The following is a 26859-nucleotide window of genomic DNA, read 5'->3' on the forward strand; positions in this document are numbered from 1 at the left end:
AGTCCAGCAATGAAGTGACTTCAGTTTCTAAGGCACTGGAGGTTTTTACACCTTAAGTGGTCTTTTGTTACATTTATTTATAAAACTGTTTCCTTTATTTTCCTCACCCTTTGAAATCCTGGAGAGTTATGGTTTCCCCTAGCAAACTCAAGAAGTTCTTGAAAGCAGGGCTCTCTTCGTTATTCCCAAACAATTCTTCCTCTAAAGTCTGCAAAATACATCAACAAGTAAAGTAAAAAACTCAGGCTGGTTTTCACTCGAAGGATGCAGGGGACAAACTGAAAGTTTAAAGATATCAGCACTCCCAGATGTCAGGCTTTTGTTACTCAGGATGGGCCTAATTCTGATCTTACTTTCATCAACATAAATCAGGGATAAATCCACTGTGGTGTAAACCCAGCTCAGAATCAGACTCAGGTAGCACAATCTCCACCTAGCAAAGTAACTTAAATGAGCATAGTGTGGCGGGGTGCATACTGGACGCAGTATGGAGAGAATTAATACTCCCTCTGAGCAGAGAAGCTACCACAGGTATCAGCCTTCGGGAGCTCAAATAAATTACTCTGTTAAGAAGGACAATGAAAGAAATGAATGCACGGGACTCTGAGAACTGGGTTGGTTGGGGGTAGATGTAATAAGGGGGTAGCTATACTGCTTACGAGAGCACTTTTTTGCCTTTATTTCTTTGGGTATTTTTCCTCAGAACTAGAGCTTGTTGGGAAATTTCCAACACAACATGTTTTTCTTCGGAAAAACTCAATTCATCAAAACCAAACCTGTTTGCAAAAAAGGATCGGCTCTGACAAATCTCCCAGTTCCAAACAGTTTTTGAAAAAGTTCTCTCTCAAAAAATAAACCTCTTAAATAAAAACTAGCCACATTTCAATAACAGACAGGTAAGTGAATGCACAAGTCAGGAAACAATGGAAAAGTCACTTTCCTTTGATTGTTTCTCTCCTTCTATTTGTGGCAGTCAGAAAAATGAATTTGTCCACACGTCATGTTGGCTGAAGCAGTCAGTGCTGATGGAGGCCAATGGACACTGATTCATCTTCTGCTTTCTAAAAGAACGCCAAAAAAGCAGGCTTGCCTGTCTTCAGCAATCAACCGCAATCAACTATGCTGCTTTTATCTACACACGCTCTACTTCCACAGCATGCTGAAAGCCACTGGGCTGGAGGAGTCACGTAGTACAGAAGTATCAGGCAGAGGAACAGACCACGGTATGATTAGAAACATCTGACATGGGGGTGAAGTCCGCTGAAGTTTGGCTGAAGCTTCTAATTGTCAACCTAACATTTATACCAGCCTTCATCCTGAAGGATCCTGCAAGTGCAGGAATCACTTTTCCCAGCACTCAAATGCAATCCCCTTTGCAGGGAGCCATGACAGTTGTTTGTTATCACACTGCAGTATTAATGCTGCACAGGTCGGGAAGTGAGAAGTCCACCGTGTTCAGTTGAAACTGCGGGGAGATTTTAGGAAAACATTCCAAAAGCTACGGTATCACTCTCCTCAAAACCTACCTCTGCTGTGATGCCTCCAAATCATGCCCGTCTGGAATTAGTTAGGCAAGCAGCAAGACAAGCATTTACTTTTTCTGCTATACTCTTCCTTTTTGTTACCTCACGCTTCCTCTTTCCCATGTGTCTGTTTGTCCACCAGCCACATCCTCTCTGACACTTCAAGCATATGTTCCCTGGTGCAGGAAGTAAGGCCAGATCCTCAAAGGTTAAGGTGCTTAACTCCCATTAAAATCAATGGGAGTTAGGTGCCTACATACATTTGAGGATCTGAGCCTTACTTCTTTGTTACTTGTTTGTAGAGTGACTAGTAGAATGCAGCCCTGATCCATAATTTGGTCTCCTAGATGCTATTTACCAGAATCCAAATAATAAATAATATTTACAACAGATAGGTTCACAATAAGCCTAAAAGCCAAGGCATTCTTATTAAAAGTCCCTACAAGAAACTTTAGATCAAATAAAAGAAAGAGAAAGTACAGCTAATATTAAATCCAAATTAATACTTCATTGGAACATTGGAGTCATAATCATCTCCCCTTTGGTATATTTCATAACAAAGGGACCTTAATTATGGTCTTTGCATTACTTATTCAACACACAATACGATGAAATATGGAAATATAATTCAAATGCCCATCAGAATAATATCTGCTAAATTATAAGATTCATCTCTGTCTGTATTGCACATGCTAAACTCCTAGGTTAATGATAGCATTTTCAGTGAATGCATCTCTCCATAGTCTAAGACTTCCAATGAAAATATAACTGTTTGGCTGTCTAAACAAACATCTGATTAAAAAAAACCATGGCCACTAAAATGCATTTTCACATTAATTTAACTTGGGGTTTGATTTATATATTCCTTTATTTTTGGATCATATCATTTATTAATGAGCATGGAAAATGTGCAAGTAATAAGAAACATATTATTAGAATGAAAACACGACAACATAATTACAAACATTTAGAGGTGCTGAGCACGGTCAGTCCCCATTGACTTCAGCTGGAGTTTTGGGTGCACAGGATTTAAAAATCACACCCCCTAGCTACTTTCTAGAATATGCTTAATGACAATACAATGGGGTTACTTACCTGTTTAAACTTTTGATAAATCACACCAAATTTAAATGTGTTATTAACCTCATGCTCATCATAAGACACTATCATCTGGGATGCCTGGAATAAAACATAATTTGAATTATTTAATTCAATAATTTGTAGAATCGGAGTCTAAAATGTTGCATAGATAAAAAATGGCATTAAGGAGAAGCACAATTTAGACTGGAATGGTAAAGTCCTGTTGGCAGGGTAAATAAATCTTCCATGTCTACACAGCTCTAAATTCTTATTGGTCACTTGTTCGTGGCTTAGTACTGTGGAGAATCAGGGCCAAGCAGATTAGATGTCCATTAGAGCTACGCAAATAATTAATTTTTTGATTGACTGGCTGAACCAAAAAATTTTTAAAAACCCAAATGTTTTGGATAAAACCAAAACAAATTTTTATTCAATTTTTTGGCAAACCGTTTGGTTTTGGTACGGATCAAATGTTTTGTTCAACCTGGAACAAAATGGATGGCTTCGTCTTCACATTTTAATTTAAAAAAAAAACTGAAGTAAAATTTGAAAGCATAAAGTCATTGCAAATGGAAAAATCAAAACATTTCATTTCAAAAAAAGCAAAACAAAACATTTCTATATTCTCAGAATTTACATGGGCAGTGGTTGATGGAAATAATCCAATTAATTTGACACACATTTGTGAAATGTTTCGGTCACCTAGAATCTGCATTTTTTGGCCAAAAAAATTCCACCCAGCTCTAGAGGTAACTGCTCCAAATGGCTTCCAGTCTAGAGGCACCAGAGAAGACAAACAGTACAAACAAGAATGGATGGGATGCATGTAGAGTGGACATCACCAACAGGGGCTCTCTTCTCCTGTATTTCTTGGAAGTGGAAATGGAAGGAGTTTGGTTTATGAGAGAGGAGTGGATATTCCAGGCACCTGGGGCAGTGTAGAAAAAGGCACGGAGATGGGCCTGGCTGAAAAAAAGGCAAAGATGGTGGTCGGAGGCACCAAATGCAGCGCAGGTAAGTCACAGGAAGGGGACTGGGAGAACATGCAGATAAAGGCAGGGCCAAAATTATTGAGAATTTTGAAGGCATGGAGCAGTGGGAACCAATACCAAGATGAAAGTGGGAAAAACTGAACTGATACCTCCATAGAATGTAAGGGCCCAAATTTTCAACAGCAGCCTCAAGTTTTTAGTGACCAGCAAACAGTGCACCTTCAGTTTTTAAAGGTTTGCATTAACAGGAAAGTACTCGTCAAAGACATTCTTCTTAGTGAACAGTGCAATGGACGTTCTCAACTTCCAAATAATAACAAAGCAAACATCAAATAATTTCGACCTTGGTTTACCCCAAAAGGTGGGGAAAATGCCTTCTAACGTACTCTGTCTCCAACATACAAGATACTTCAAAAATGAAGACTATGCTTTAACTACCCAGTAAGAGGTTCTATGGTAGCACAATTGCATGAGTAGTGACAGGGAAACAAACAAATGGAATCCAGTTGCTAGATCTCTTTCAAAGAGCACATTTTTTTACACCCCACGTCTCACAGCTCCATGGAGCTAGGCTGGCCCAAACCTAGATGGTACAGGCCATTTATTCATATTTTACACCAACTAAACCAGCTCAAATATTCAAAACCTGGACACGGGGCAGCCACACATTTATCTGCCTATTAGCCCCATCCATGCACCCCCACAGTAGTACAGTGTGTGTCTTTGTCCCCCTCGCATGGTTGGTCCACATAAAAGGAGAAGAGCCTACTTCAGCGATCTGCTAATAGAATTACTCCTTTAGTTTAATCAATAGAGACTGAAGCTTTCAGCATTAGTGGTCTCCAGTTCATACTCTGCCAATGACACAAGTGAGGTTACAGACGTATCTTCCCACTCACACTTCATTGCTGCTTTTAAAAATGGCATTAATGTGGAGCTCCTGCCTAGAGGCTGAGATTTTCCAAAGACCCAAGAGAGTTAAGTGTCCAAATCAGATGGGAGTTTAGTGCCTAACTCCCTTGGATTCCTTTTAAAATCTGTCATGTTGAATGACTGCTATTGTTGTTCTACACGGGGAAGGAGGGACATTTCATGGTCACTGGAGAATTACAGCATGAGCCACTTCAGTTTGTTTCATGAATGTTCTAACTAATAATGGCTGTAAAAGGAGCAAAATCCTTTTTTTCCTCCCCTGCATGGGGCTTGCAAATACATCACTCCCTTCAATTCTGTCTCTTACTGAGGGGAGATTCATTGTTACAGGAGAGGCACAGTTGTTCCCAGCAACTATGGCTTCTTTTGTTTTGTCTTGTTTTATTCTCTTTGTTAAAAAATGAGATCAAAACTAGGCTATGTCATTAAAACACACTCTTAAATATAACCGTCGTGCTTCTTCAAGTGTCCTGCAATCATGACTGTGTCATTGAACCTCAAAGGGCCAAAATCTGAATTGAAGAATTATAGAGTGTTGAGGGAGCTCTCAGCAGCACAGAGAATTCTTTTGGGCAAAACTGGGTGTGAACTTGGAACTCATAAGTATCTCCTGGCTCACACATTATGCTGACAGCTCTTCATGAACCACCCAAATAAGATATTCCACCCCAAAATAGAACGAACTACCTGTCTATGCATTTTGATAGCGGTTAAGTAGTTTTAGGGGTCACACCTCCCCTCGTGCACAGGCATAAATCTGACTTGAAGCTTGTGACAAGAATCTGATGACTCTCTAAGTGTATATTGTCACTGCAATTTTTTGTGGGCAACCTCATTCTCACCATTAAATGCCAGAATTTAACCCTAAATCAACGTCATCACTAGAGAGGTGCAAATCTATAGGGCTGCTTCATCATCATTAGAAAGGTGCAACTCTCAAGGGGTTTTGCTTTAACTCAGTTCAAATAAACATTTTCTATCGTTTTAACCCACATGGGCTCTCAGATCCAGAGCTTATCGTTAAGTTTTGGTTTCAAACAGACCCAAAAATCTCAAAGTGAGACTCACCAAGCTTTCCACTGATACCATGTGAAACCCACTAGTTCCATATGATTTGGATACAACACCGTGAACTGGCCCTAGGTTTGCTCAAATCTGGATCCTGATTAGCACAAAAGCTTTGTAAAATCGTTAGGGTATGTCTACACAGCAATGTAAGCCCAGGGTTCGAACTCAGGCTCAAGCCTAATCCCCACTTCTATCTACACACAAATCGCACTAACCCAGGGCTTGAACCCAAGATCTCACAATCTCATGGGGGTGGAGGGTCCAAGCCTGAGTCAAGCTGGGAGCCAGGGTTCAGGTCCTATTGTTTTGCAGTGTAGACACAGATCCACTGGACTCATACTCTGCAAGTCTTCCAGAAGTATTCCACAATCCCACAAGCTGACTTTCTTTGTCCTCTGGACAGTCAAGTTTGGCAGACAGTCAAGTTTTCCCACAAACAAAGGGCTAGAGTGGCCACATTTTGGGAAGGTGCTAGGAAGTCTGGAATATGGGTGGTTGGACTCAGGTCCTCATAATGCAGTGTAGAAGCTGGAGCCCCAGGCTGGGACTCAGGGTTCAACAATTCCTAACCTGAGGTTACAAATGAGAGTAGATGCTTAAGCCCTAGGTTAACAAACCCAGGGTCTGCTAACTCGAGTTCTACTAACTCGGGCTTATATCGCGGTATAGACATTGCTTTAGTGAACTTTTCAAGGGATGTGCTCTGAATCTGGAGCTTCTCCTGAAACCCCAAACCATGCCAGTTTCATGTAGTCACAGATCTACTAGCCAGATATATGCATGGCAATAATCATTGCACATCACAATGACAAACTCTGTGAGCTTCTTTTTGTGCACAGTACAGTGTGTATAGACATTAATGGCAGAGTCATATCAAAAATTACATACCCTCTACAAATGAGACTTTGACACACTGACTCAACAGGAGCATAGAAATTAGAAAATGTGGTTTTCCCCCCAACATAGTAACAGCTGTTTGCCATTAAACATCTTTTTGTTTTGCATGCAAGTAGCTAAGAGCCTCCTTCCTGTTCTACATCCAGCACAGAGGTGGGACTGTAACCCCTAAAGAGGCTGCCATGCCCTTCATCTTGAAGAAGGGTTAATATTATTTTAAGTTAAATGAATCAATTGGCATATGGTGCCCGGGCTCGACTTGCTACTGCATTCTACCTATTTTGAGGATTTCCAAATTCACATCCTGACTCATATAATTAAAAAAATAGTATATTAGGAACTGCATCTGCACATGGTTCAGGCAGAAACTTCCTTAAAGAGACACAGCTACTAAACGACAGCGTTCATTTCTGTGCCCTCTAGAAAAGGACCCATTAGTGTCAGTGAATATGGACCCCACTCACGTGACAGGGGTATTAAACTTGTGACCTTACCCCAGGTCCAATGACTGAGGTGAGGAAACAAAGTTCAGTGACTTACTAGAATTCCTGAGTCAAACTCTCCCCTCACTCCATCAGTAGCTGTTAAAAATATGCTTGCCTGCGCGTCTCCTGGGTCCCACCCCAAAAAATGTTACCTCCTCGCTTTACTGCTATTAGCTATGCAGCTAACGAGCCAATTTTGGTAGCACATACTTATTTTGCATATGTAAATGAATGCACAAATTAGGCGGGCAACGACACAAGCCGTTTTGAAAACCAGCCCCTTCAGATATAGCATCCCTGAGCCAGAGTATTTTATGGTCTTTATCCTCACCTTGGGGTACAGGACTGGGTTAAATTTCAGTCCGGAGGCATCGTCACAGAAAGCCTACCACAAAGAAAAACAAAATCAGCATGAGACAGGAGGACAGTGTTTATAAAAGCACCTGGCTTCTTTTTACCTCTCAGTGGGGGCGGAATAAATACAGTGCCCTGCAAGAACTCGATTCCTCCAGCATATAGGCAGACCTCACCCCCAGCATTCCACTCTCCTTATGTATGTGGAATTGCCACTGAGGGAAAATATACTCAAAGTCAAGGCTGCCAACTTAATATAATGAGCCAAATTCAGCTCTAAATTGCATGCATTGTCTTCGCAGCTCCATCTCTAATTCTCATCCAATCAGTGATGGCATGGTCGTCACAGAATTTTACAGGTGAAGACCATTCATAGGAGTTGATTTCTCACATTAAAGGGTTTGCACAAAACAGATCTAAGTGAATAATGATTCATTGACATTTAAGTGGCACATAGATAGCCTTTTGCTCCAAACCACCTTTACAGCCCTCTTCTCATTTCACAAAGGTGCATGCAGGCAGACATTTGTTCATGGAAATGATCACGGGCCAGTGGCAAAGCAAAATTTGTTATTTGCAGTTGTTTGTATAGATTAAGTCAACCAATCAGGAAACAGGAAAAAATGCCACATGAGAAAGGCAACCAATCACACATCTCAAATATTAAACTCATGAAGATTGATTGCTGGCAGCAAGCAGTTTGCAAGCCTGAAATTTGTTCACACAAAGCATACAAACAAGTTGGTAAAAATCACAGTCTGTTCTCAGATAATGTGTGAACAGAATAAAGGGCAAAATTTGCCAAATTTGCTTAGCGAAGTTTTTCCCCTTGCTGAAGTAGGAGTCAAAATAAAGCGGCATTATCACAACACTTGGCTCCCTGCAGAGAAGGAGAAGGATACCATAGTGCAGGCAAACTAGAACAGCATTTTGTTTACGATTGAGAGAGCGAGAATATGTGTATTTGCTGCCCCTTGTTCTGTCAGGCCAACACACAAAATAATAGCAGAAACCTTCATTTTCTTTATGGCTTTGCAGACCATTTACATCCCTCTCTCTCTCTTAATTCCTTCTCTCCTCTCTGGCAGCAGCAGATCATGGCTGTGCTCACATGTAACATATAGTAGTAAGAATAACCACCACCACCTTCCACTCCAATACCACTATTCCACCAAAAGCTTCTAAGATCTTTACAATCCTTAACATTACTATGACTCACCGCTCCTGAGAGGTAGCATTATATTATCCCCATTTTACAGATGTGGAAATTGAGACAAAAAGCAGGTAAGTGACTTGCCCAAAGTCACGCAGCAAATAAGTAACAGAAGCAGGAACAGACCCCTAAAATCTGGATACTATTCTCTATGTTGACTGTCTGAGAACTCCACTCCTGCACCCAAGACAAATGTTATAGCAGCACCGTATTTGCATTTGCAAAGCTTTCCATGGTGTATCTAGAGCATCCATGTCTCGTAAACCAGTTCTCTCCAGGCAATGTAGACAGTTTACCTTTGCAATCTGTGGGATACTAGGAAACTTGCTAAGTCCTGCCAGGGGGATTCTTTCATGTAATGTTTTCAGTTTGGACCTGAGAAAGGAAAAGAGAAGAACAGAGAGCATGAAATAAGTTATGATAATAGATATGCCTCCAGAGCTTCCATGCATACTAATTGTGACTGGTAATGTTCAGTGAAACCACAGCAGGAATCTCTTCCAGATGTTTGGAAATGATACCCTGCTGCATTTCCACGGTATGGCTAGTAACGATTGCCTTAATTTCTTTTATTGCCTCTGCAGCTCTGTTGTGTTAAAATATTCATATTTTGGTGAGGGACGAAGAAGATAATTCAGACACTGGGTCTCATCAGTTTACAGAACAGATGGTGCTAAATATGATTGATATTATCCAATATCTTCACAGAGATTTTTATGTTCAGTTTCACTGGGCTTGGCTATAGATCAAAGTCTATCAAAGTGTTCATTCCCAGAGCAATCTCAAGATATGGTATTCCAAATCCAGAGAAAGTAAAATAATACCCCAACCCCTTTCATATACCCATGTGTGACGTGTTAAATCTATGAGTAGCAAGTTCATCTATATCCATTAGGATGAAAAAACAGATAAAGGATATTTAAATAGTGATTTTTTTTTGTTTAACTTTGGCGGGAGAAGGGAGGGAGTTTCATACCTGAGTATAATCCGTAAATATTCAGTACCATCTGCCTCTTCACACTTAATAGAAAGGATCAGATTTCCTAGGCTGCTGGCTGTACAATAAAAATTTAAATGATCCTAAAAATAGAAGAGATGTGTTAATGTGGTGTGATAAGGCAGCCTTATCTACTGGCAACAACCTACATCCCCACTACCTAGAATGCTTCTTAGACACTGGCCCCCGTGACAAGAGAAAATTGAGGATGATTCATTACTGTTTTAAGAAATTCTCCAACTCCTCACTCACAAATGCTCCATGTCTCTGTCCTTTGGGAACCTGAGGGGGCTTATTTATTTTTCAGCCTGTAGACTTTATTACTCTGCCTTTCGTTTGTTCACAGGGACAAAGCGGACTACAATATTTTGATTGGCAAAGGTAATGACAATAGCATAGAATTATAGAAATACAGGGTTGGAAGGGACCTCAAGAGGTCATCTAATCCATCCGCGAGCTGAGGCAGGACCAGTATACCTAGGCCATCCCAGACAGGTGTTTGTCTATTCTGTTCTTCAAAACCTCCAGTGATGGGGATTCCACAACCTCCCTTGAAGCCTATTCCAGTACTTAATTATCCTTATAGTTAGAAGGCTCCTAATGTCTAATTTAAATCTCCCTGGTTGCAGATTAAGTCAATTACTTCTTGTCCTACCTTCAGCATGCCTGAGAACTCAGACTCTTAGCCAATCAATGGAAGGGTCAGAGGTGAACCAAATAATAATAATTTATCTCACGTTTGAGCTTGTGAATGTCTGAATACATGGGTCAGATCCAGCCCAACAAAAAAATTTGGGGAAGCTTAGATCTCAGTCCAAATGCTTGTGACTTAGACCCATCACTAATTTTTTTAACTCAATATAATGAAGAGATGCTTGATGACAATACTGTAAAAAGCAACTGTATGAATATTAGGGGGCAGTAATAAGGCTCGCTAATGCCTAAATAGTATCCGGGGTACCTGATAGTACACTGGATTTCCAACCCTTCAGTATCCCTATTCAAAACCACTCCTCAAATCTCACTCTTTTCACATTGTGCACAAGAAGGGAGTTACCAGATTAAACTGGGGAAGCGGTCTGTAATAACTTAAGGGAAGCCACATGTCGATTTGGCTGGGAAAGGGGTTTTCTCTCCCAGGAAAAAATTTGAGATTTTGAAAAAAATTAATAATCCCAAATTGGGACAAAAAGCCAAGATTTTGAATTTTGTTTACAAAATGAAATTCTGAAAAAAATTGTCACGTGGAGTGACTCAAACAATTCCATTTGAAATGATTTGTTCGGATTTTACCATTTTTTAACATATAGGCATTTCAAACAAAAAGGCATTTCAAAACCAAAAAATCAAAACTTTCTGTTCTGAAAACACTGAAACAAGACGTTCTGATATTTTCAAAATAGGTTTTCCCCATTCTTTTTTCAAACCAAATTCTGTTGAAATCTATATAATTGAGCAAAAAGTTTTGGTGGAGTGGAAACGGCTTTTTCCAATGGAAAACGGTTTCCGAGTTTAGTGACGGGGTCTCACGCTTTAGCACACTGATCCAGGCTGGGTGACTGAGACCCTTCCCAGCACTTGTGCGAATAGCACCTCTCTTGAAATGACGGAATTCAAACTCACAACCCCGGTCCTTTGTTTGGCAGGGAGAAGGGGACACACAATTCCAAATTAACCCACTCCTCTGGGCTTCCCACGGTCCATCCTGTCTTCTCTCTGCCTGACTCTGCTGGATAAACTTTTCAGAAGAGGGGTTATCTTCATTTCCATATCTCATACAGCAATGAGTGCACTGTCAGCTCTTAACAGGGAAATCAGCCCAATGGCAAAATGACAGAGATAGCTAAACAAAAGTGCAAGGGGAAGAAGTCCAGCAGTGAGACTGCCAGAGCTCTGCAGCCATGTTGTCAGGGGAAGTGCCCTTTCATGTCCTCACCCAAATGGCTATATCTAGATAAACACTAGTTACTAGAGAAGGCTGAAAAATGAAATGAGGTTTTCCCCCAAAAATTGTGCAGGGGGTTCACTATAATTTAAAATGTTGATGAAAATAAATCAGCGTTTTTCGACTGGCCAACTAATTATCCTCCTTGGAAAAAAATGTGCTGGTTATACACATAACACTGGCAGCATCAAGGATCACATCTAGGATCTCTGGATCTTAATGTGTGAGCCTCTAGTCTATTGCGTGAGCTAAAAGGCCTTCCTCTCTTAGCTAACGCTATAGCAGGCTCGTCAATCTCTAATTTGCCTAGCCACCATTAGAGGGGGACACAGTGCCACACTGAAGAGAGAGCTTACAACCGACTGAGAAATGCAGATGCATATTGAACACTGACCTTCCCTAGAAAATGTTTTCTGTATGCCCTGGCTTCACCTTTGCACTCTAATTTATACCCATACGTGCTAGGGCTAAGGTTTTCCTCTTCCTCTTCAGAGATGCTGCTATCCGATGAGGTAGGCGTGCTGAGATTTTCCGGATCTTCAATCCAGTACCCTCCAAACTGGGGCAGAATGATCAAGGGATAAGGGCTTCCTTTCTCTAAAATCTGTAAAGAATTCCGATACGGTGCCGTGAGGATACAGTACAGTGCAACAGGGACTGGGTTAGCTGGGGCAAAGCATGCTGAAGTCAGTGGGAGAGTTTCCCATTGGCTTCAATAGGCTTTGGATCAAGCTTTTAGTCTCTCCCATCCCCATTAAGGAGAAACAGAGGAGTCAAGAGCTCAGTATTGCCAAACCCAAACATCCCAAAACCATGAGTCAGGCCCCCAAATTGATGAGATTGGCTTAAAAATAATGTTTTGGTTTTTTTAAATAATACATTTGGGGTGCTTTTCACTGGCCTTCTGAGCCTTTAAAGGTGCACTTGAGTCACATTTTCAAGATTTTCTGTGCAACTAAAAGGGCTAGAAAACAACATACTCTCCTTTTCCTTTAAAATCGCAGCTTTCACATTTAATCAAGTGTCTCCACGATTTGAGGCTTTAAGAAACACACCAAACATCACGAGATTCATCTCATTGTCTCTCGATATTGTTATTTTCATGCTGACCGCAAAAACTGGGAAACAATCGTTTGTGTTCCAACCACTTGCCGATAAGTTCATTAGCAACTAACCCACACAGGTGGGGCCTTTATTCACCGCTTGCTCTCTCTTAACTCAGGAAGAACTCTCATTGACTTTACTGTGAGTTTTCCTGAGTAACAACAGACCAAGGGTGCATCTACCTCTGCAGTAGAAGTTGGACTCATTCTCAGCTGTCATGGGCCCTTAATGCTTATCACACCATCTCATTGCTTAAAAGATGGAAGAGGAGGATGGCCCAAGGTGTGCTAGCCACTAGGCAGGTAAAAATCAAATAGTCAGTCACATGCTTGTCAATACTTCCTAGTCTTGCAGGAATCAATAATCGACAAGTCTGACATTGTACTTCTCTCACTGCCGCTGATCAATAGCAGTACCACCATAAGGTCTGGGAGAGTAGCCAGATTGCAAGTGAAATGTTCTAGCGTAAAAGCACGAAGTTAACAGCATTACCTTTGTTTCAGGTTATTTTGGGGGTGGAGGAAAGCATAAAACCCTCATCACCAATAGTGGTTCTCCAACCAGAGCAGGATCACGCCTTTAAAGTCAGTTACACTGTCTTCAGTGGTGGTGCAGGCCCTAAATGAATCCCTTCATAATGACTTATGTTTATATAATACCTTTCACTCAGGCTGATCCCAAAGCACTTTGCTAACAGATCAGGCAAACTATTTTCTGAAATGCAGTCCCCATCTGGTGTGGAATGAGGTAGGTAAAAAATTCAGAGACGAACAGCGCAGGAACAATGATTTATGTTTATGGACTGTCTTTCAGCCCAAAGGATCCAAAAGTGTCTTACAGACTGAATATCAGCATATAGAATCATTTCATACACCACAGAATTGCAGCCACCTCTGGGTTGCGATGTAGCAGCCGTTTAGCAGCGTGCAGCAACGGAGTGCAACAGTTCAAGACAGACAAGGCTCAGGTGTGAGCTGCCTTTGTGTTCATGCAGGGGAGCAAAGGGGTGTAAGGCCTCCTTGTTCTCTGGTGCAAACAAACTCACATCACGGCTACTCCCCATCTTGTGATGATGGGCAGGCAGTGGGCTCCCCTTTGCTTCCCCCCCCCCTCCAATATGTTGGCTAGCACAGCTGAGCCAGTGTGGAAGAGGGAGCAATCTGCACCAGTAATCTGCAGTACTCCCCCAACCCCCAGGAAACAGGGAAAGAAGACACTCGATAGACCTCTCCTAGTCCCTAGTCTGTTCCTAAAGTAGCCCAGGTACACGCCGCCCCTTACTCAGGTCTGGTGATAACTCCATGATCTGACAAATATCACATCGACCTGGAACTGCTGGAGGAATTTAGGTACATGAAATACAATTCCCCACAATACAACTGAGCCAGGACAGGACACCGTGCTTGTTATTTATTCTCCTCGTTTATGAAAATGTGTTGTGGCCTCTGGGCTCATGTACAAAACCAATTATAAAACCACAAAGCTCAGCCCTAGAGACAACCACCATTATTCTAGAGAACAAATGGCATTTTAATAAGCAGCGTGGCCAGGATCTTGGTTTCACAGCGCATCCATAAGACAGGAAAGACTCCCTACAAATAACTTTCATTAACATTTTGAAAAAGGCAGCCATCCAAACATGCTTTAAAGCACCTACCTCATCAATGCTGGGGTATGGGATGTAATCTTCCTGCAAAAGATCAAAACACCACCGAAATGATTGCTTGTTCTCCATCAGGCATTTATTACATCCTTACCCATTTCCATTTAATACAAACATTTTTAACCTGCCCTCTTGTACAGAGAGTAAAAGTATGTTTTAATGTTCCCCGTGCTGTGCGCTTTGTAAACGCAAATTTAGCCTCACAACACCTTTGTGTGATAGGAAATTCACAGATGGGGAAACTAAGCCATGGAGCATTCTTACCCCTGGTCGAACAGAAAGGACCAGCTGATACGACCTGTCTGTAAATGGCCAGTGAAGAATTCACCTTGTGGAGGGAAAATCACTAGTGTAAACCCAGGTGGGAGGAGGGATGGTCCAATGGTTAGGACTCAGGAGACCCCAGCTCAATTTCCTGCTCTGCCACAGACCACCTGTGTGACACTGGGCAAGTCACTTTGTGTCTCTGTGGTTCAGTTCCCCATATCAAATACGAAGGTATTTCCTCCCTTACAGTGGTTTACCACAGGGACTGAACTACTGAACTGGGCTTAAAACCAGTCCTGCATTAATTGAAAGACGGGGCAGGTGACTTTTCCATTCCTCCTGTGATTCTCTGTTTCAAAATGCCCCATTGCATAAGGACATAACGGAACCATTTTCCCATTCAGTGACCAACATAAGCTTCTCAACAACGCGATTAAAAGACAAACCATTTTAAACAGCTGACTGCAGAAAGCCAAACAGGTCTCAGACCTAAGGCTGGATTAGGGACCTACATGCACATCTATTTAATCTTTGCAATCCAGTTAATCCCATGTCTTTAGATAACATTGAAATCCTTTAGTTTTTTTAGTCAGGGCTTCTCTACACTACCAAGTTTTGTTGACAAAACTTATGTCGACACCCAAAAGTCGACAAACCAAAAATCGCCAATGGGTGTTCACACTTGCTCCCTCTGTCGACAGATCATGTCCACATTGTATCCCACAGTGCAGTGCTGTGGGAAGGAAGAGATTGCTGGGCATCTTGGGATTCTCTCCGAGTTCTCCCACAGCCCCCTCAGCGAGCAGCATCATGAGTGGCTCTGTGAGCTCTCCGTGCTGAGGAATGGCAAAACAGCACAGCAGACTCTCCTCCTCCCCCTGCAGCAGCGGTCTGCCAGCCGCTGTGTCCCTAGTGCTGGGCAGAACAGGAGCATTCCAAAGATTTGCTCTTTGTTTGTTCCCCAAAGGGAGCAGCACACAGATACTTCCTGGAGCTTTGAAAGGGGAGAGGCGCATGCCTGCAGAGCAGCCGAGATCAAAACACTGAGCACAGCAATCAAGGCAGGCATTGTGGGATACTGGCGGAAGCCAGCTCTGTGGACAAAACAATCAGCAGTGTCTACACTGGTTCTTTGTCAACAATAAAGGGGTGGGGGAGACAAAAGTCTCTCATAGGGTGGAAGTTCTTTGTCACCAAAACTGGGTGTTTTTCGCGACAAGAGTCCCATTGTGGTGTGTACGCTCTCGCTGTTTTGTCGCCAAAAGGCAGTTCTTGGTAAGCAAACTTGGTAGTGTAGACAAGGCCTCAGTGTCTTTACCAACATTCCCTGAACTCCCTAGTTCTAGAGACAGAAAATTATTTTGAGAGTTCTGCACAATGAGCAATATCCATCCCAAAACCAACCTTATTTTTCTGGCTTCCAGTTCTCTGGTCTTCAGGTTTTGGTGCCTGTTTTAAATGAATAATAATCATCGTAAGTTCAATAATTAAGATGTTTGCTATGGCATGGAAGAAAAAAACAATGCTATTGCATTGCAGTGGAATCTCTCTTAAATGACCACTCTGAGGGCTGTCTACACTTGGAGTGCTACAGCAGTATTCCATCCTGGCGGTGTACGTAATCCATCCCATCAGCACAGGTAATCCACCTCCCTGAGATGCAGTAGCTAGGTCGACAAGAATTCTTCCATTGACCTAATGCTGTCTACACTGAGGGTTAGGTCAGCTTAACTACGTCACCCAGGAGTATGGATTTTACACACCCCTAGGTAATGTTGCTATATCAACCTAATTCTAGTGTAGACCAGTCCTCACTGACCAACAAGGTTATCCTAGGCCCCCCACCATGGTTTTTTAACTTGACCTGCTAACACCTGTGAAAACTATAAATTGCCTTGTCCACACAGGGATTTTACCATGCTAGTTTCCACGTGCTGGCTAACAACTTGTAACAACTAGAGCAGAGTGAAATTTTTTGCCAAAAAATGTAGATTCAGCTACACCAGAATGTTTTATGAATTCATGTCAGTTTTGCCACACCGTTTTGGGCAAAGAACACCTAAAATAAATTGTGGGAGAAAAAATCAAAACATTTTGCTCCAACATTTTGTAAACAAAATGGTTTTTTTAAAAAAATAAAATGAAAGGAAATTTTGAAACAAACAGTCATTTTAAACTGAAAAATTGAAACAATCCAAAAGTGTTAAAAGTGCTTGAAATCGCACTGAAACTTTTCATTTTGAGTAAAAAAAAAAGTTTCATTTGACCAAACACGATTATTTTGTTACTTTTCAATTCACCACATTTAAACCAAAAAAAAAATAAAAAAATTTAGTTTTGGTTCAAACCAAAACTTTTTCCTCCCCCCAATTTTTTTTTTTTGGGTTAGAATTGCCAGCGATCCCTCAAATCCGTTATTTGCACAGCTCTACCAAACACATACCTTCTAAGGCCATGGATCCACACTGCGAGAGAAGGGCGTGGTTCCCCTGCTCCTGTACATATCCTTAAGCTAGCATGAGTATAAATAGCGGTGTAGCCACGGTAGCACAGGTAGTGACAGCGGAGGCATGGGTAAGCCATGCTGAGTACAAACCCACCTGACACCAGTGGTATGTACACAGCTCAGCTGTGCTGCTGCTGCCAATACTCGTGCCACCATGGCTTCACTGCTCTTTACATTCTCCCTAACTCGGTGAGAGCTAGCAGGAGTGTGTGTACACAAGCCGGGGAATCACACCCTTAGCTTGTAGTGTAGCCATAGCCTACAAGGTACATTAGGAAAATGTCATGCCATGTGCAGGAAAATGGATCAAGCCACTTTGTTTACTTTGCATTACACAGCCAACCGTAGATTGCTGCTGTTACATGCCACCTAAATACCAGGACCTAAATACCAAGGCACTGAGCATTTTCAGGGAAATACTGCAAAACACATTGCAAAGTGCTATGGCCCCGATTCATCCAGGCACTTTAAATTTGACATCAGGGAGACTACCCATATGCTTGAAGCCACGTACCTGTTTTAAAGGACCTCGGTTTTACTGAATCAGGGCCGTGTTGCCTAACAGTGTCCCAGCACAACATATGCCTTGTGTTGTCTGACTGCTCAAACTGTGAGGCGACAGGCATATTGATTCTAAATCTTACGCACCTGAAAACAATTGGCGTACATTTCAGGCTGCATGTGTCGGTATTTGCTGAAACCCTAGAAAGACTAAGAGCTGGGGAGGTGCTTTCAAAGAATTTTTCAGCAACAACATGGGTTGATCGCAAAGGGACTAAGATCTGCTGTTCACCAGGACCCTTCTGGGAAGTTATACATTTTCATCTGATTTTTTTATATTCAGATTTAGTACCAAAGCATCCTCTCTGACCAGTTTAGACTGGGACAATATTATTTTGAATGACACAGCAATGTGGAATATATTTGTGTATTGTAAGATCACCCTGCCATGTTAAAATCACATACTGCTTTGGGAACTTGCTATCCACACAGTATCTGTTTATTGTCATTCTGTCCAGTTTTCCCAAGGAGAAATAATGCATGAATGGGGTGCTGTACCACATCTGTCATGCTACTCACCTGCATTTTTTCCAGCATTTCAAAGAACTCTGCAGACTGAAAAACAAACGAAAGATAAATCACTTGCCTGTTTGGAATACAAATGAGGTCAACTTTCACAACTCAGATCTGGAGATGGATTTCAAACATCCCCCCAGCTTTCGATCCGGGGTTCTGGTTCTGACCCATCTCCAGGTTCAACAGGGCCAAAGAGGAGATTCACTGAGGGTTTTATAAAGAGCAATTAATTTACATCAGATATTAATGTTAGATCTTTTCTTTTACAAGTGTGACAATAAAAAAAATTAATATCCTCGTAAAAATTAAGTAACTGGAGTAGGTGGCTACCGTTAGTGATGGTAACCCATGAAATCTTCATATCCACATAGTAATAGTAATGATCGTTTGCACTCTGTAGTGCCTACAATCTGAGGATCTCAAAGCATTTTATAGGACCACAGAATGATAGAAATGTCTGGCTGGAAGGGACCCCAAGAAGTCATCAAGTCCAGTGGCCTGTATTGAGGCAGGGCCGCGTAAACCAAGTTTGCCAACATCGATAGTTAAATCTTACAACAGACACGGAAGGCAGCACACATACACACACTTATTTAAGCAGATCTGACTTTCCACAGTAATGGATCAGTGGTTCACACACCCCTTGTCAGAGGACAGGCCAAAGAGACACGTAACTTAGCAGGTAACTGTCTATGTACAGTGGACACAGAGATGCTGTAGGGCCAAAGGGGAGATTTTTCTTCCTCGGGTTCAGTCTCTCAGTCTCACCTTTCTCATGGGATTCTGTGCGAACCTCTTGAATAAAGTAGGTCTCTTCCTCTTTCCTCCCCCGCACTTCCCCCACCCCACCACGCACAGCATAAGCTATTCCCATAACCCACAGAACTAATCAGCTGATTGCTTAGCAGAAAGATTTGATAAAACAGCTGTTATCCAGCCGTGATACATGCTGTGATGATTTCACAGCACCAGCACTTGCCATACTTTTGCATTGCAGTCTGTCTAGAAACACACAACCTGGTATTTTAATCTTCTTCAGTGGAAACAGGAACTATGTTTGATTACAACATCACGTACTGGGGCGTAAAGACCCTATTCGGCTAGTTAACGCTCACTCCCTGTGCAGAGAATCAACTGCTGATATGAACCCTCGTGGCTAAAACAGCCATGGAGCCCAGGTATGAGAGACCCAGTCAATATGAATTACTGTATCCCAAGTGACTGTCAGAGGACTGAGTACCAGGGAGTCTCAGGTTTGGACTGATCAAAGCCAGAGAAAACCTCGCTGTAAGAATCCTTTGAGATTTTCTTTGGTTAACTCCAGCCGCAGAAAAGTCCTTTTTCCTTCCAGGCATGTGGCTTGAGACCCATGGGGTGTGTTTGTCCTCTATTCAGCCGTAGGCATTCTCGACCTGTCAGACCCACTGGAGTTTCCTCAGAAGAGTGCTCAGACATGATAGACATGAGCACAAGACAGGTAGACAGCCCAACAGAGAGAAATTCTGAGCCCTCCCTGTTTCGACGAAGTGGTACCTTGCGTACTGTTTATCAGATTCATGTCAACGACACCAGCCAAATCAATTTGAGCTTAGATATATTCAGCTCCAAGACTGATTCCAAGGAGCTTCCCTAAGGTCAAGTTACCCTCTTATACGTAAATTATTTACTCCCTTCAATATCACTAAATACATGAGATTAGCAGTAGGTGGCTCAATGCAGCTGTGACGGTTGCCCCCTCACACACACTCTGGGCTGCCACCTGATGTACTGGGGTCCCACTGAGCCCACCCGTTCCACCAGCTTCCTCACTCTGTCCTGCTGTGCCAGGCCCTCAAGCCTCCTCTAGCACAGTGGTTCTCACCCAGGGGTCCAGGGCCCACTGGGGGGTCATGAGCAGGTGTCAGGGGGCCGCCAAAATAAGCCAGCGAGCAAGGCCAGTGTTAGACCCACTGGAGCCTGGGGCTGAAGCCGAAGCCCAGGCCCCACCACCCTGGGCTGAAGCCGAAGCCTGAGCAACTTAGCTTTGCTGAGCCCCCCGCAACATGGGGCCGCTGGCAATTGCCCTGCTTGCTACCCCGTAATGCTACCCGTGGCTTTTAATCCACTGGACATGCAGAAAAAGAGTTGTGGCGGCACAGGCGGGCCGTGGAGTCCTTATAGCATGTTGGGGGGGCCTCAGAAAGAAAAAGCTTGAGAACCCCTCCTCTAGCGCACACACAGGCATGGACACACCCAGCAGCAGAAAGACACGGACCCTGACATCAGCTCTGCCAGGGGACGGCCCGGCACTCAAGTGCACACCCCTTCTGGGGTGCAAACCCAAAATTGTTTTGTCTCGTGCTGCACAGAGAACTGTACAGCGTGGAGGGAGATATGCACAGCTTCTCTCTCCCCCCGCCCCCCTTTATGAATTGCACAGACTGGTTTAGAGAAAACCTAAACAAGTTTATTAACTACAAAGGCCAGATTTTAAGTGATTATAAGGGATAGCAAACAGATCAAAGTAAATTACTGACCAAATAAAGAAAACGTGCAAACTAAGCTTAATACACTATAGAAACTGGCTGCAAGTAATAATTTCTCACCCGAAATGTTGTTTTAAGCAGGTTGCAGTGTTTCTTGAAGACAAACTGCTCTTGCTTGCAGCTTAGAACTCCAGATATTCCTTTCACAGGCCAGACACCTTCTAGCCTAGGTCCAGTCCTTTCTTCCCCAGATCAGTCTGAGGTATTTTTAGCAGTCATCTTGGGCAGGGATTCAGTGAGGAACCAACCCTGCCTTATATAGGATTTACATGTGGCTGTAATCCTTTGTTTCCCTGATCCCCACCCCCTAGTGGAAAAATGCTAGCAGTCCAAGATGGAGCCCAATACCAGGTGACATGATCACATGACCCTGTTGTGTCAAAGTATCCATAAATTCTCAGGAAGACTTCACAGGGAGATTAGCATCTTCAAAGTCTTATTGTTCTCGCTAATGGTGCATTGACTAACTAGCCAGACTGATTGAACTTTGTCTGGTGGGGCGTTCCCCAGGTGCAAACACTTTTGTAATTGATACATAGTCCATATTCCTAACTTTAGACACAAAAATGATACATGCATACAAATAGGATAATCATATTCAATAAATCATCATCTTTCCGATGATATCTCACAAGATCCATCTTGCATAAAATTCATCTTAGCTATGCCATATTCATATCATAACAATCTCCCTGTGAAGAAAATGGGGTGTAGTGTCACAGCATCAAATACACCCCACCCTGCCTACTCTGTCTTTCCTTGTTTATTGTGATACGGCTACTTCCCTTTAACTTCCTCCTGCAATTCGTTTCTCCCTATTACAGGCACTCTTCAAAGAAAAACACTGAAAGTACCGTACTTGGCTCCACAGAAAATGCCAGAACAAGAGTCAAAATGAGGCGGCAGGTTGAGAACTTACCCATCCTTATGACAAAGTGAATATAGTAAACACGACCAATCCATTAGCAGGTTAATAACAATCAGCTGGAATAGCAGCCACTTTCGCATGACTCAGAGTTTGCTTTTCATTGGTGCAATATAATATTTCAAATGATAATCGCCCCTTGTTCAACTAAACTATAAAGTAATTTGTTGTCTCAGTTACCTGCCCCAATTTATGTTGAGTTTTACTATGGCTTTTAAGCTATTTTTTTTTATAACACTACCAGTATTACCAACCTAGTGTTCAAAAATCATGACATTAGCTTAAAAAAATCATGAGATTGTAAAAATAATGTTTGGGGTTCTTTTTATTTGCCTTCTGGGTTTTACACATTTAGGGCTCACATTTTCAAGTGTTTCTCCACAACCAAGGGAAATAGAAACTGACAAAAACAAAACCACAGAGCTGAGATTCTCACATGACCACACAGGGGCTAGGGCTTTAAGAAAAAACATGAAACTTTACAGGAATTTGGCACACGGTAAGCCAAAGAGAAGGACAATATGCCAGCACGCCACTGGTGTTTGCAAAGTGGCCATTTGTTCTCAGAAATCAGGCAAAAAAACAGCTGGCTAGCTACTCCGTTTGTACATACAAATCTGAATGTCTGAAATTTGCACATAACATTTTCAAACTGGGCTCACAAGACCTTACCCCCCTTGCAGGAGGTGATCTTTAAACAATGATAAATAAAAGGAAACAAAGCCAATTAAGATCCATAATAATCGCCGAGATTGACATGCAGACTTAGAAACTACAAATGAAAACAGTTTCAAACAGAACACCTACAAACCATTGCCTTGCAAGATTCAAGTCCAGGATTCTGCATTTCGCTGGCTACAGCTGAGGACAACCTTAACACCTTGAACAATGCAAGGACTGCTGTAGACGCAGCTCCCTGCAGTAGTTTAGCTAGCATGGTTTTACGGATAACGCTCTACTTGGCAAATGATCTAAGGAGACCAAGGAGTTTTAATCAAAGTCCCACAAGGCCCCTCACAAAAAGGGCTCGACATCAAGTGCTTCACAGCCCCGATCCTACAATTGAAAGTGGGCGAGCAAGCTGCTCCGCCTTCCCAGAGGCCCATTTACTTCACTGGGGCTGCGTGTGTGCAGAGCCGGCTGCTCAGGCACTGAAGTCACCATTTGCTAAAGTTACCCTCTTTTCAGTCTGACTTTATGGTCCAGATAATCACTCCAGCTGTTGCAGGAGAAAAACAGATGCAATCCTCCTCCCCTCACACACACCCCGGCACGCCGATCTGAGCAGAGAGTGTGTCTTTGTACGTTTGGAAAGTGCCTAGCACACAGCGTGTGCTGCTGGAGTACAGAGACACACATAATGACAGTGATTCAGTTCATCTTTAAACTCAAGAAGCAAAACCAAAATAGTTTATTGATTTTACCCACTTCCCCCCCACACACACACAAAAGAAGCTCCTTTTTAATATATTACCCCATTCACGGAATAGCGTTAGTGGCTCCAAAGGTACATCACGCTGGGAAAACGGGACAGAGAGGGGCTGAAACCACTACTCCAGCCTTTCAGTCAGCTCGACCTGCTGGCTGGTGGAAGCCTCCAAGGTGGTGGATGGATTTCACCTCTAAAACTCACCTCTGCATTTCGTATGCACCCCCCAGGGTTCCTTTGGCTTTATGGGTATGTCTGCACTGCACACTAAGCCTGGGCTCTGACTCAGGTTTGAGCCCAAACCCCCCGGCCACACACAAATCGGTTTGACTTGGGTCAGGAAGTGCTCAGGACCTGGGTCCTAGGACCCTGCTCGGGTGGGGAAGGTCAGTCAGAGCCTGAGTCCTATTGAGACTCGGTCCAAGCCACAGACCTGAGTCAGAAGGTCTGCTATGTGCAGCACAGATGCCTTAGCACGGCTTTGAGACCCAGATCCAGCAGTTGTAAGCCCAGGTTTCCTATGCAGCGTGAACACTCAAGCGTGGGCTTGGAAAGGCCGAGTCCACAAGCGCAGGTCCATGGTTTACAATGCAGTGTAGAAATACCCTAAGCAGACCGAGTGAATTTGCCCCACATGGGACAAGGGCCACATGCTCAATACCCCCTGCATATTTCCAAGTGCCTCCCCATTTGCGTATCAGATGTCACTTTTGCTGGTGATGATTGCACACAGGGACAATTGTTTAACTGATCGCCATATTTGGGGTCGGGAAGGAATTTTCCTCCAGGGCAGATTGGCAGAGGCCCTGGAGGTTTTTCGCCTTCCTCTGCAGCATGGGGCACGGGGCACTTGCTGGAGGATTCTCTGCAGCTTGAGGTCTTCAAACTGCAATTTGGGGACTTCAATAACTCAGACATAGGCTAGGGGTTTGTTATAGAAGTGGATGTGTGAGATTCTGTGGCCTGCATTGTGCAGGAGGTCAGACTAGATGATCATAATGGTCCCTTTTGACCTTAAAGTCTATGAGTCTGATCTGCAAGAGCACTGGTTGAGAAATTGGCCCCAAAAGTCTAAATGAGACAGACTTTGTAACAACATATAAAGGCCCCTTTAGCCACAGCCCACAGGCAAATACAGACCTCGACATTAGTGGCAAGATTCCAGCGAGCCAGCCAAGCTAAACTAGATTAACGCATCACTTTGTGAATTTTCAGTCATTTGTCATTTCGGATCTTTTGATCAAACAATCCCAGGGTAATTCAATTGAATGCTCAGTTACCCCTAACCCACCCCCACCCCCACCCCCACCCCCTATAGGGACCCATCCATCCCTTGTCTAAAAATAGAGACAGGCTACTCATCTGCCCAAAACATGTTTGTACAATATTGGGACACACCCATTAAACAAACATGTGGCTTTTCCAGAATCAAGCCGAGGAGGAAGCATGCTACTAAAGCAGCTTCTCTCCACCCCCACAGTCTTCTTCTTCATTCCTTTGTTTGCTCACAATAGACAGTGGCCAGGAAACAGCTTGAGCTCAGGTGGCCGGTTACAAGAGGTGTGGGCTAATGGCTAGAGAGCTGAGAGAAGGCAGGGGCAGTGAGAAGATACTACAGGTCAAAGGAGGATAATGTGGAAGATGGGATTAGCAGCCATGATTCTGCTCGCTGCTCATGAATGGCTCGAAGAGGCTCCCTAAAACTGGAGAGCACCCTGTTGGAGAGAATGGCACTTACGCAGGGCCGGCTCCAGACCCCAGCGCGGCAAGCACGCACGTGGGACGGCCCTTTCCCGGGGGGGCGGCAGGCTGGGCTGGCGGACCTGCCGCAGTCATGCCTGCGGGAGGTCCACCGGAGCCCCGGGACGACCGGACCTGCCGCAGGCATGACTGCGGAGAGGGCGCTCGTCCCGCGGCTCGGCTGGACCTCCCGCAGGCAGCTCAAGCGGAGCCGCCGGACCTGCGAACCGTCCGCAGCCGTGGGAGGTCCAGCCGAGCCGCGCGACCAGCGGACCCTCTGCAGTCATGCCCGCGGGAGGTCCGCTGCTCCCGCGGCTCCGGGGCGCCTCCCGTGCATGACTGCTTGGGGCGGCCAAAAAGGTAGAGCCGCCCCTGCACTTACGGCAGCTTTTCAGCAGACTCAGCAGTAAATATCCAGTTTTCCAATAATAAAACAAAAGGGTTTTTGTCTAAAAAAGAAAAACCAGAGAGGAAAAGAAAGCAGGCAAATTTTGTATAATCCTTTGGAGAAAACATATTTGCCAGAGGACAATTTTCACTATAATAGTAGCCTAGGGGTTGCTCTAATTTACTCCAGGCTGCGAAGATAACAAGAAGCTATTAGCACAGCCAAGGAATGGACCAACTTTGGGGCAAACCCAGCCTTGCCTCTTTTTCCAGTGCTGCACTGTCAGAGTGGCAAAAGTGTCCCCAGAAGCCAGCTTATCAAAGAGTCCAACATCCACAATTGGTGAATGTTGGGTGCTGAGCACTTCCGAAAATCTGGCTTCTATGGTGGGTATTTTTGAGAGTCTGGTCCCACATCACCTCTGTGTCAATGGAGGTGGCAAGACCCAACCTGAGCCAATTAGAACAGGTTTAGGGCCAGAATACAGTGGCAGTGTACTACACAGCAGCCAGTGCCATGTTGCGAGATCTGGCCCACTCTTTAAAATGGTGCTCTAGCACTGAGTATAATTAAAAAAAAAAAAAAGAATTTATCTAAAAAAAATTGAAGTGGACAGTATGCCTGTAGCTCTTAGATATCTCTGCATCCTTAAGCCTGATCATATTATAGCACAAATAAAATCTTCCCATCTTTGATGTTATAGTTAAAACAAATGTACTTTTGTGATTCTTATCAGCATGTAACACTGTCCGCTGTAGTTTTAACTTTAGCAGCACAGGAAGGCTATACTTCCCCAATTCTTGTGCAACTAGTGTTCCAAAACTGAAGCTACCGTATGTCCCTCTTAAAAGCCTACGGAAAGCAAAATGCCACAGTGGAAACTAATCTCCATTATTAGCACTGACAAGCCAAACTGGTCTAGTAACTTGTACTAGTAATGGGTTTACAAATGCAAAATGCACAAAATGAAAATCTTTTAGTCCATAACTTGCTCTCTTTCACTGGTAGATCAAAACTCTCCCACAGTTAAACACTGTTCAAGCTAAACTCCAATACCATAGAAAAGGTAAAGAATGCAGAGAGTTAATTTTTACATTTTATTAGGAAAACACGGTTATTCTTTTCTCTCAGCATTAGACAATCTGCGGACTGTTTATAGCCATATCAGCTACCGCTCACTATTTATTTAACTCCCATATTACACACGCAGGTGAGGTTTTAGTCAACACTTACCACGGATTCTGAACAACTTAATGAAGAAAAATGTAATTAGCAAATGCCCAGTTTGAAACTCTTCTTGTAAATGACACCCAGAAGGGGTGCTACACGCTGGGAAACAGCAGCTAATGATCCCACATGGTATGCACTGGGGCATGTAGCCAGTGCATCCGTCTTAGTACCCATCTCCCCCTTTTCAGTGCAACACTTACCAAAAAGTTCCTTAAGAAATCCATCATCTTCTCAACATTCCTCTCCTTGCAACAGCCAGGGAAAACTCTACACATTGAAAGCTGCTGCTGCCGCTGAACTTCCTTATTGTGATCAAATAAGGAGCTCCTGAAGTTTGATGCCAGCCCATCCATGCAGAACTCTCTCAAATCCGTCCCCTCCCTTTGTTAATGTTTCTCCAAGCAAGAGACATGACCGGACTGTTGTTTTGCGTGTTAAAGGGTGGGTCAATTCAGAAGGCAATGTGCCCAAAACAGGTTGTGCAGGAAGCATGCTACAGGATTTTAAAAGAACAAATT

The 26859-nt window shown here is 43.3% G+C and overlaps 1 protein-coding gene across 10 annotated transcripts in view; it reads right to left on the minus strand.

The window, feature by feature from the left end:
* The window catches only part of RAP1GAP2 (RAP1 GTPase activating protein 2), a 294972-nt gene that overhangs the window by 33156 nt on the left and 234957 nt on the right, over window positions 1-26859 (minus strand). For 8 of the 10 annotated variants that reach the window (XM_039508034.1, XM_039508032.1, XM_039508033.1 and 5 more), the window contains 9 exons: window positions 18108-18143; window positions 15926-15970; window positions 14249-14281; window positions 11882-12091; window positions 9522-9625; window positions 8842-8920; window positions 7310-7363; window positions 2619-2702; window positions 108-208 (listed from right to left, as the gene is read on the minus strand). In XM_039508034.1, coding sequence (XP_039363968.1) covers window positions 108-208; window positions 2619-2702; window positions 7310-7363; window positions 8842-8920; window positions 9522-9625; window positions 11882-12091; window positions 14249-14281; window positions 15926-15970; window positions 18108-18143 — 746 coding nt within the window. Of the gene's footprint in view, window positions 1-107; window positions 209-2618; window positions 2703-7309; window positions 7364-8841; window positions 8921-9521; window positions 9626-11881; window positions 12092-14248; window positions 14282-15925; window positions 15971-18107; window positions 18144-20689; window positions 20810-26541; window positions 26710-26859 lie in introns of those variants that run through there. The other 2 variants (XM_039508031.1, XM_039508038.1) reach the window with 2 other exon arrangements.

Source organism: Mauremys reevesii, linkage group 20 (assembly GCF_016161935.1).
Source record: "Mauremys reevesii isolate NIE-2019 linkage group 20, ASM1616193v1, whole genome shotgun sequence".
NCBI classification, from domain to species: domain Eukaryota; kingdom Metazoa; phylum Chordata; order Testudines; family Geoemydidae; genus Mauremys; species Mauremys reevesii.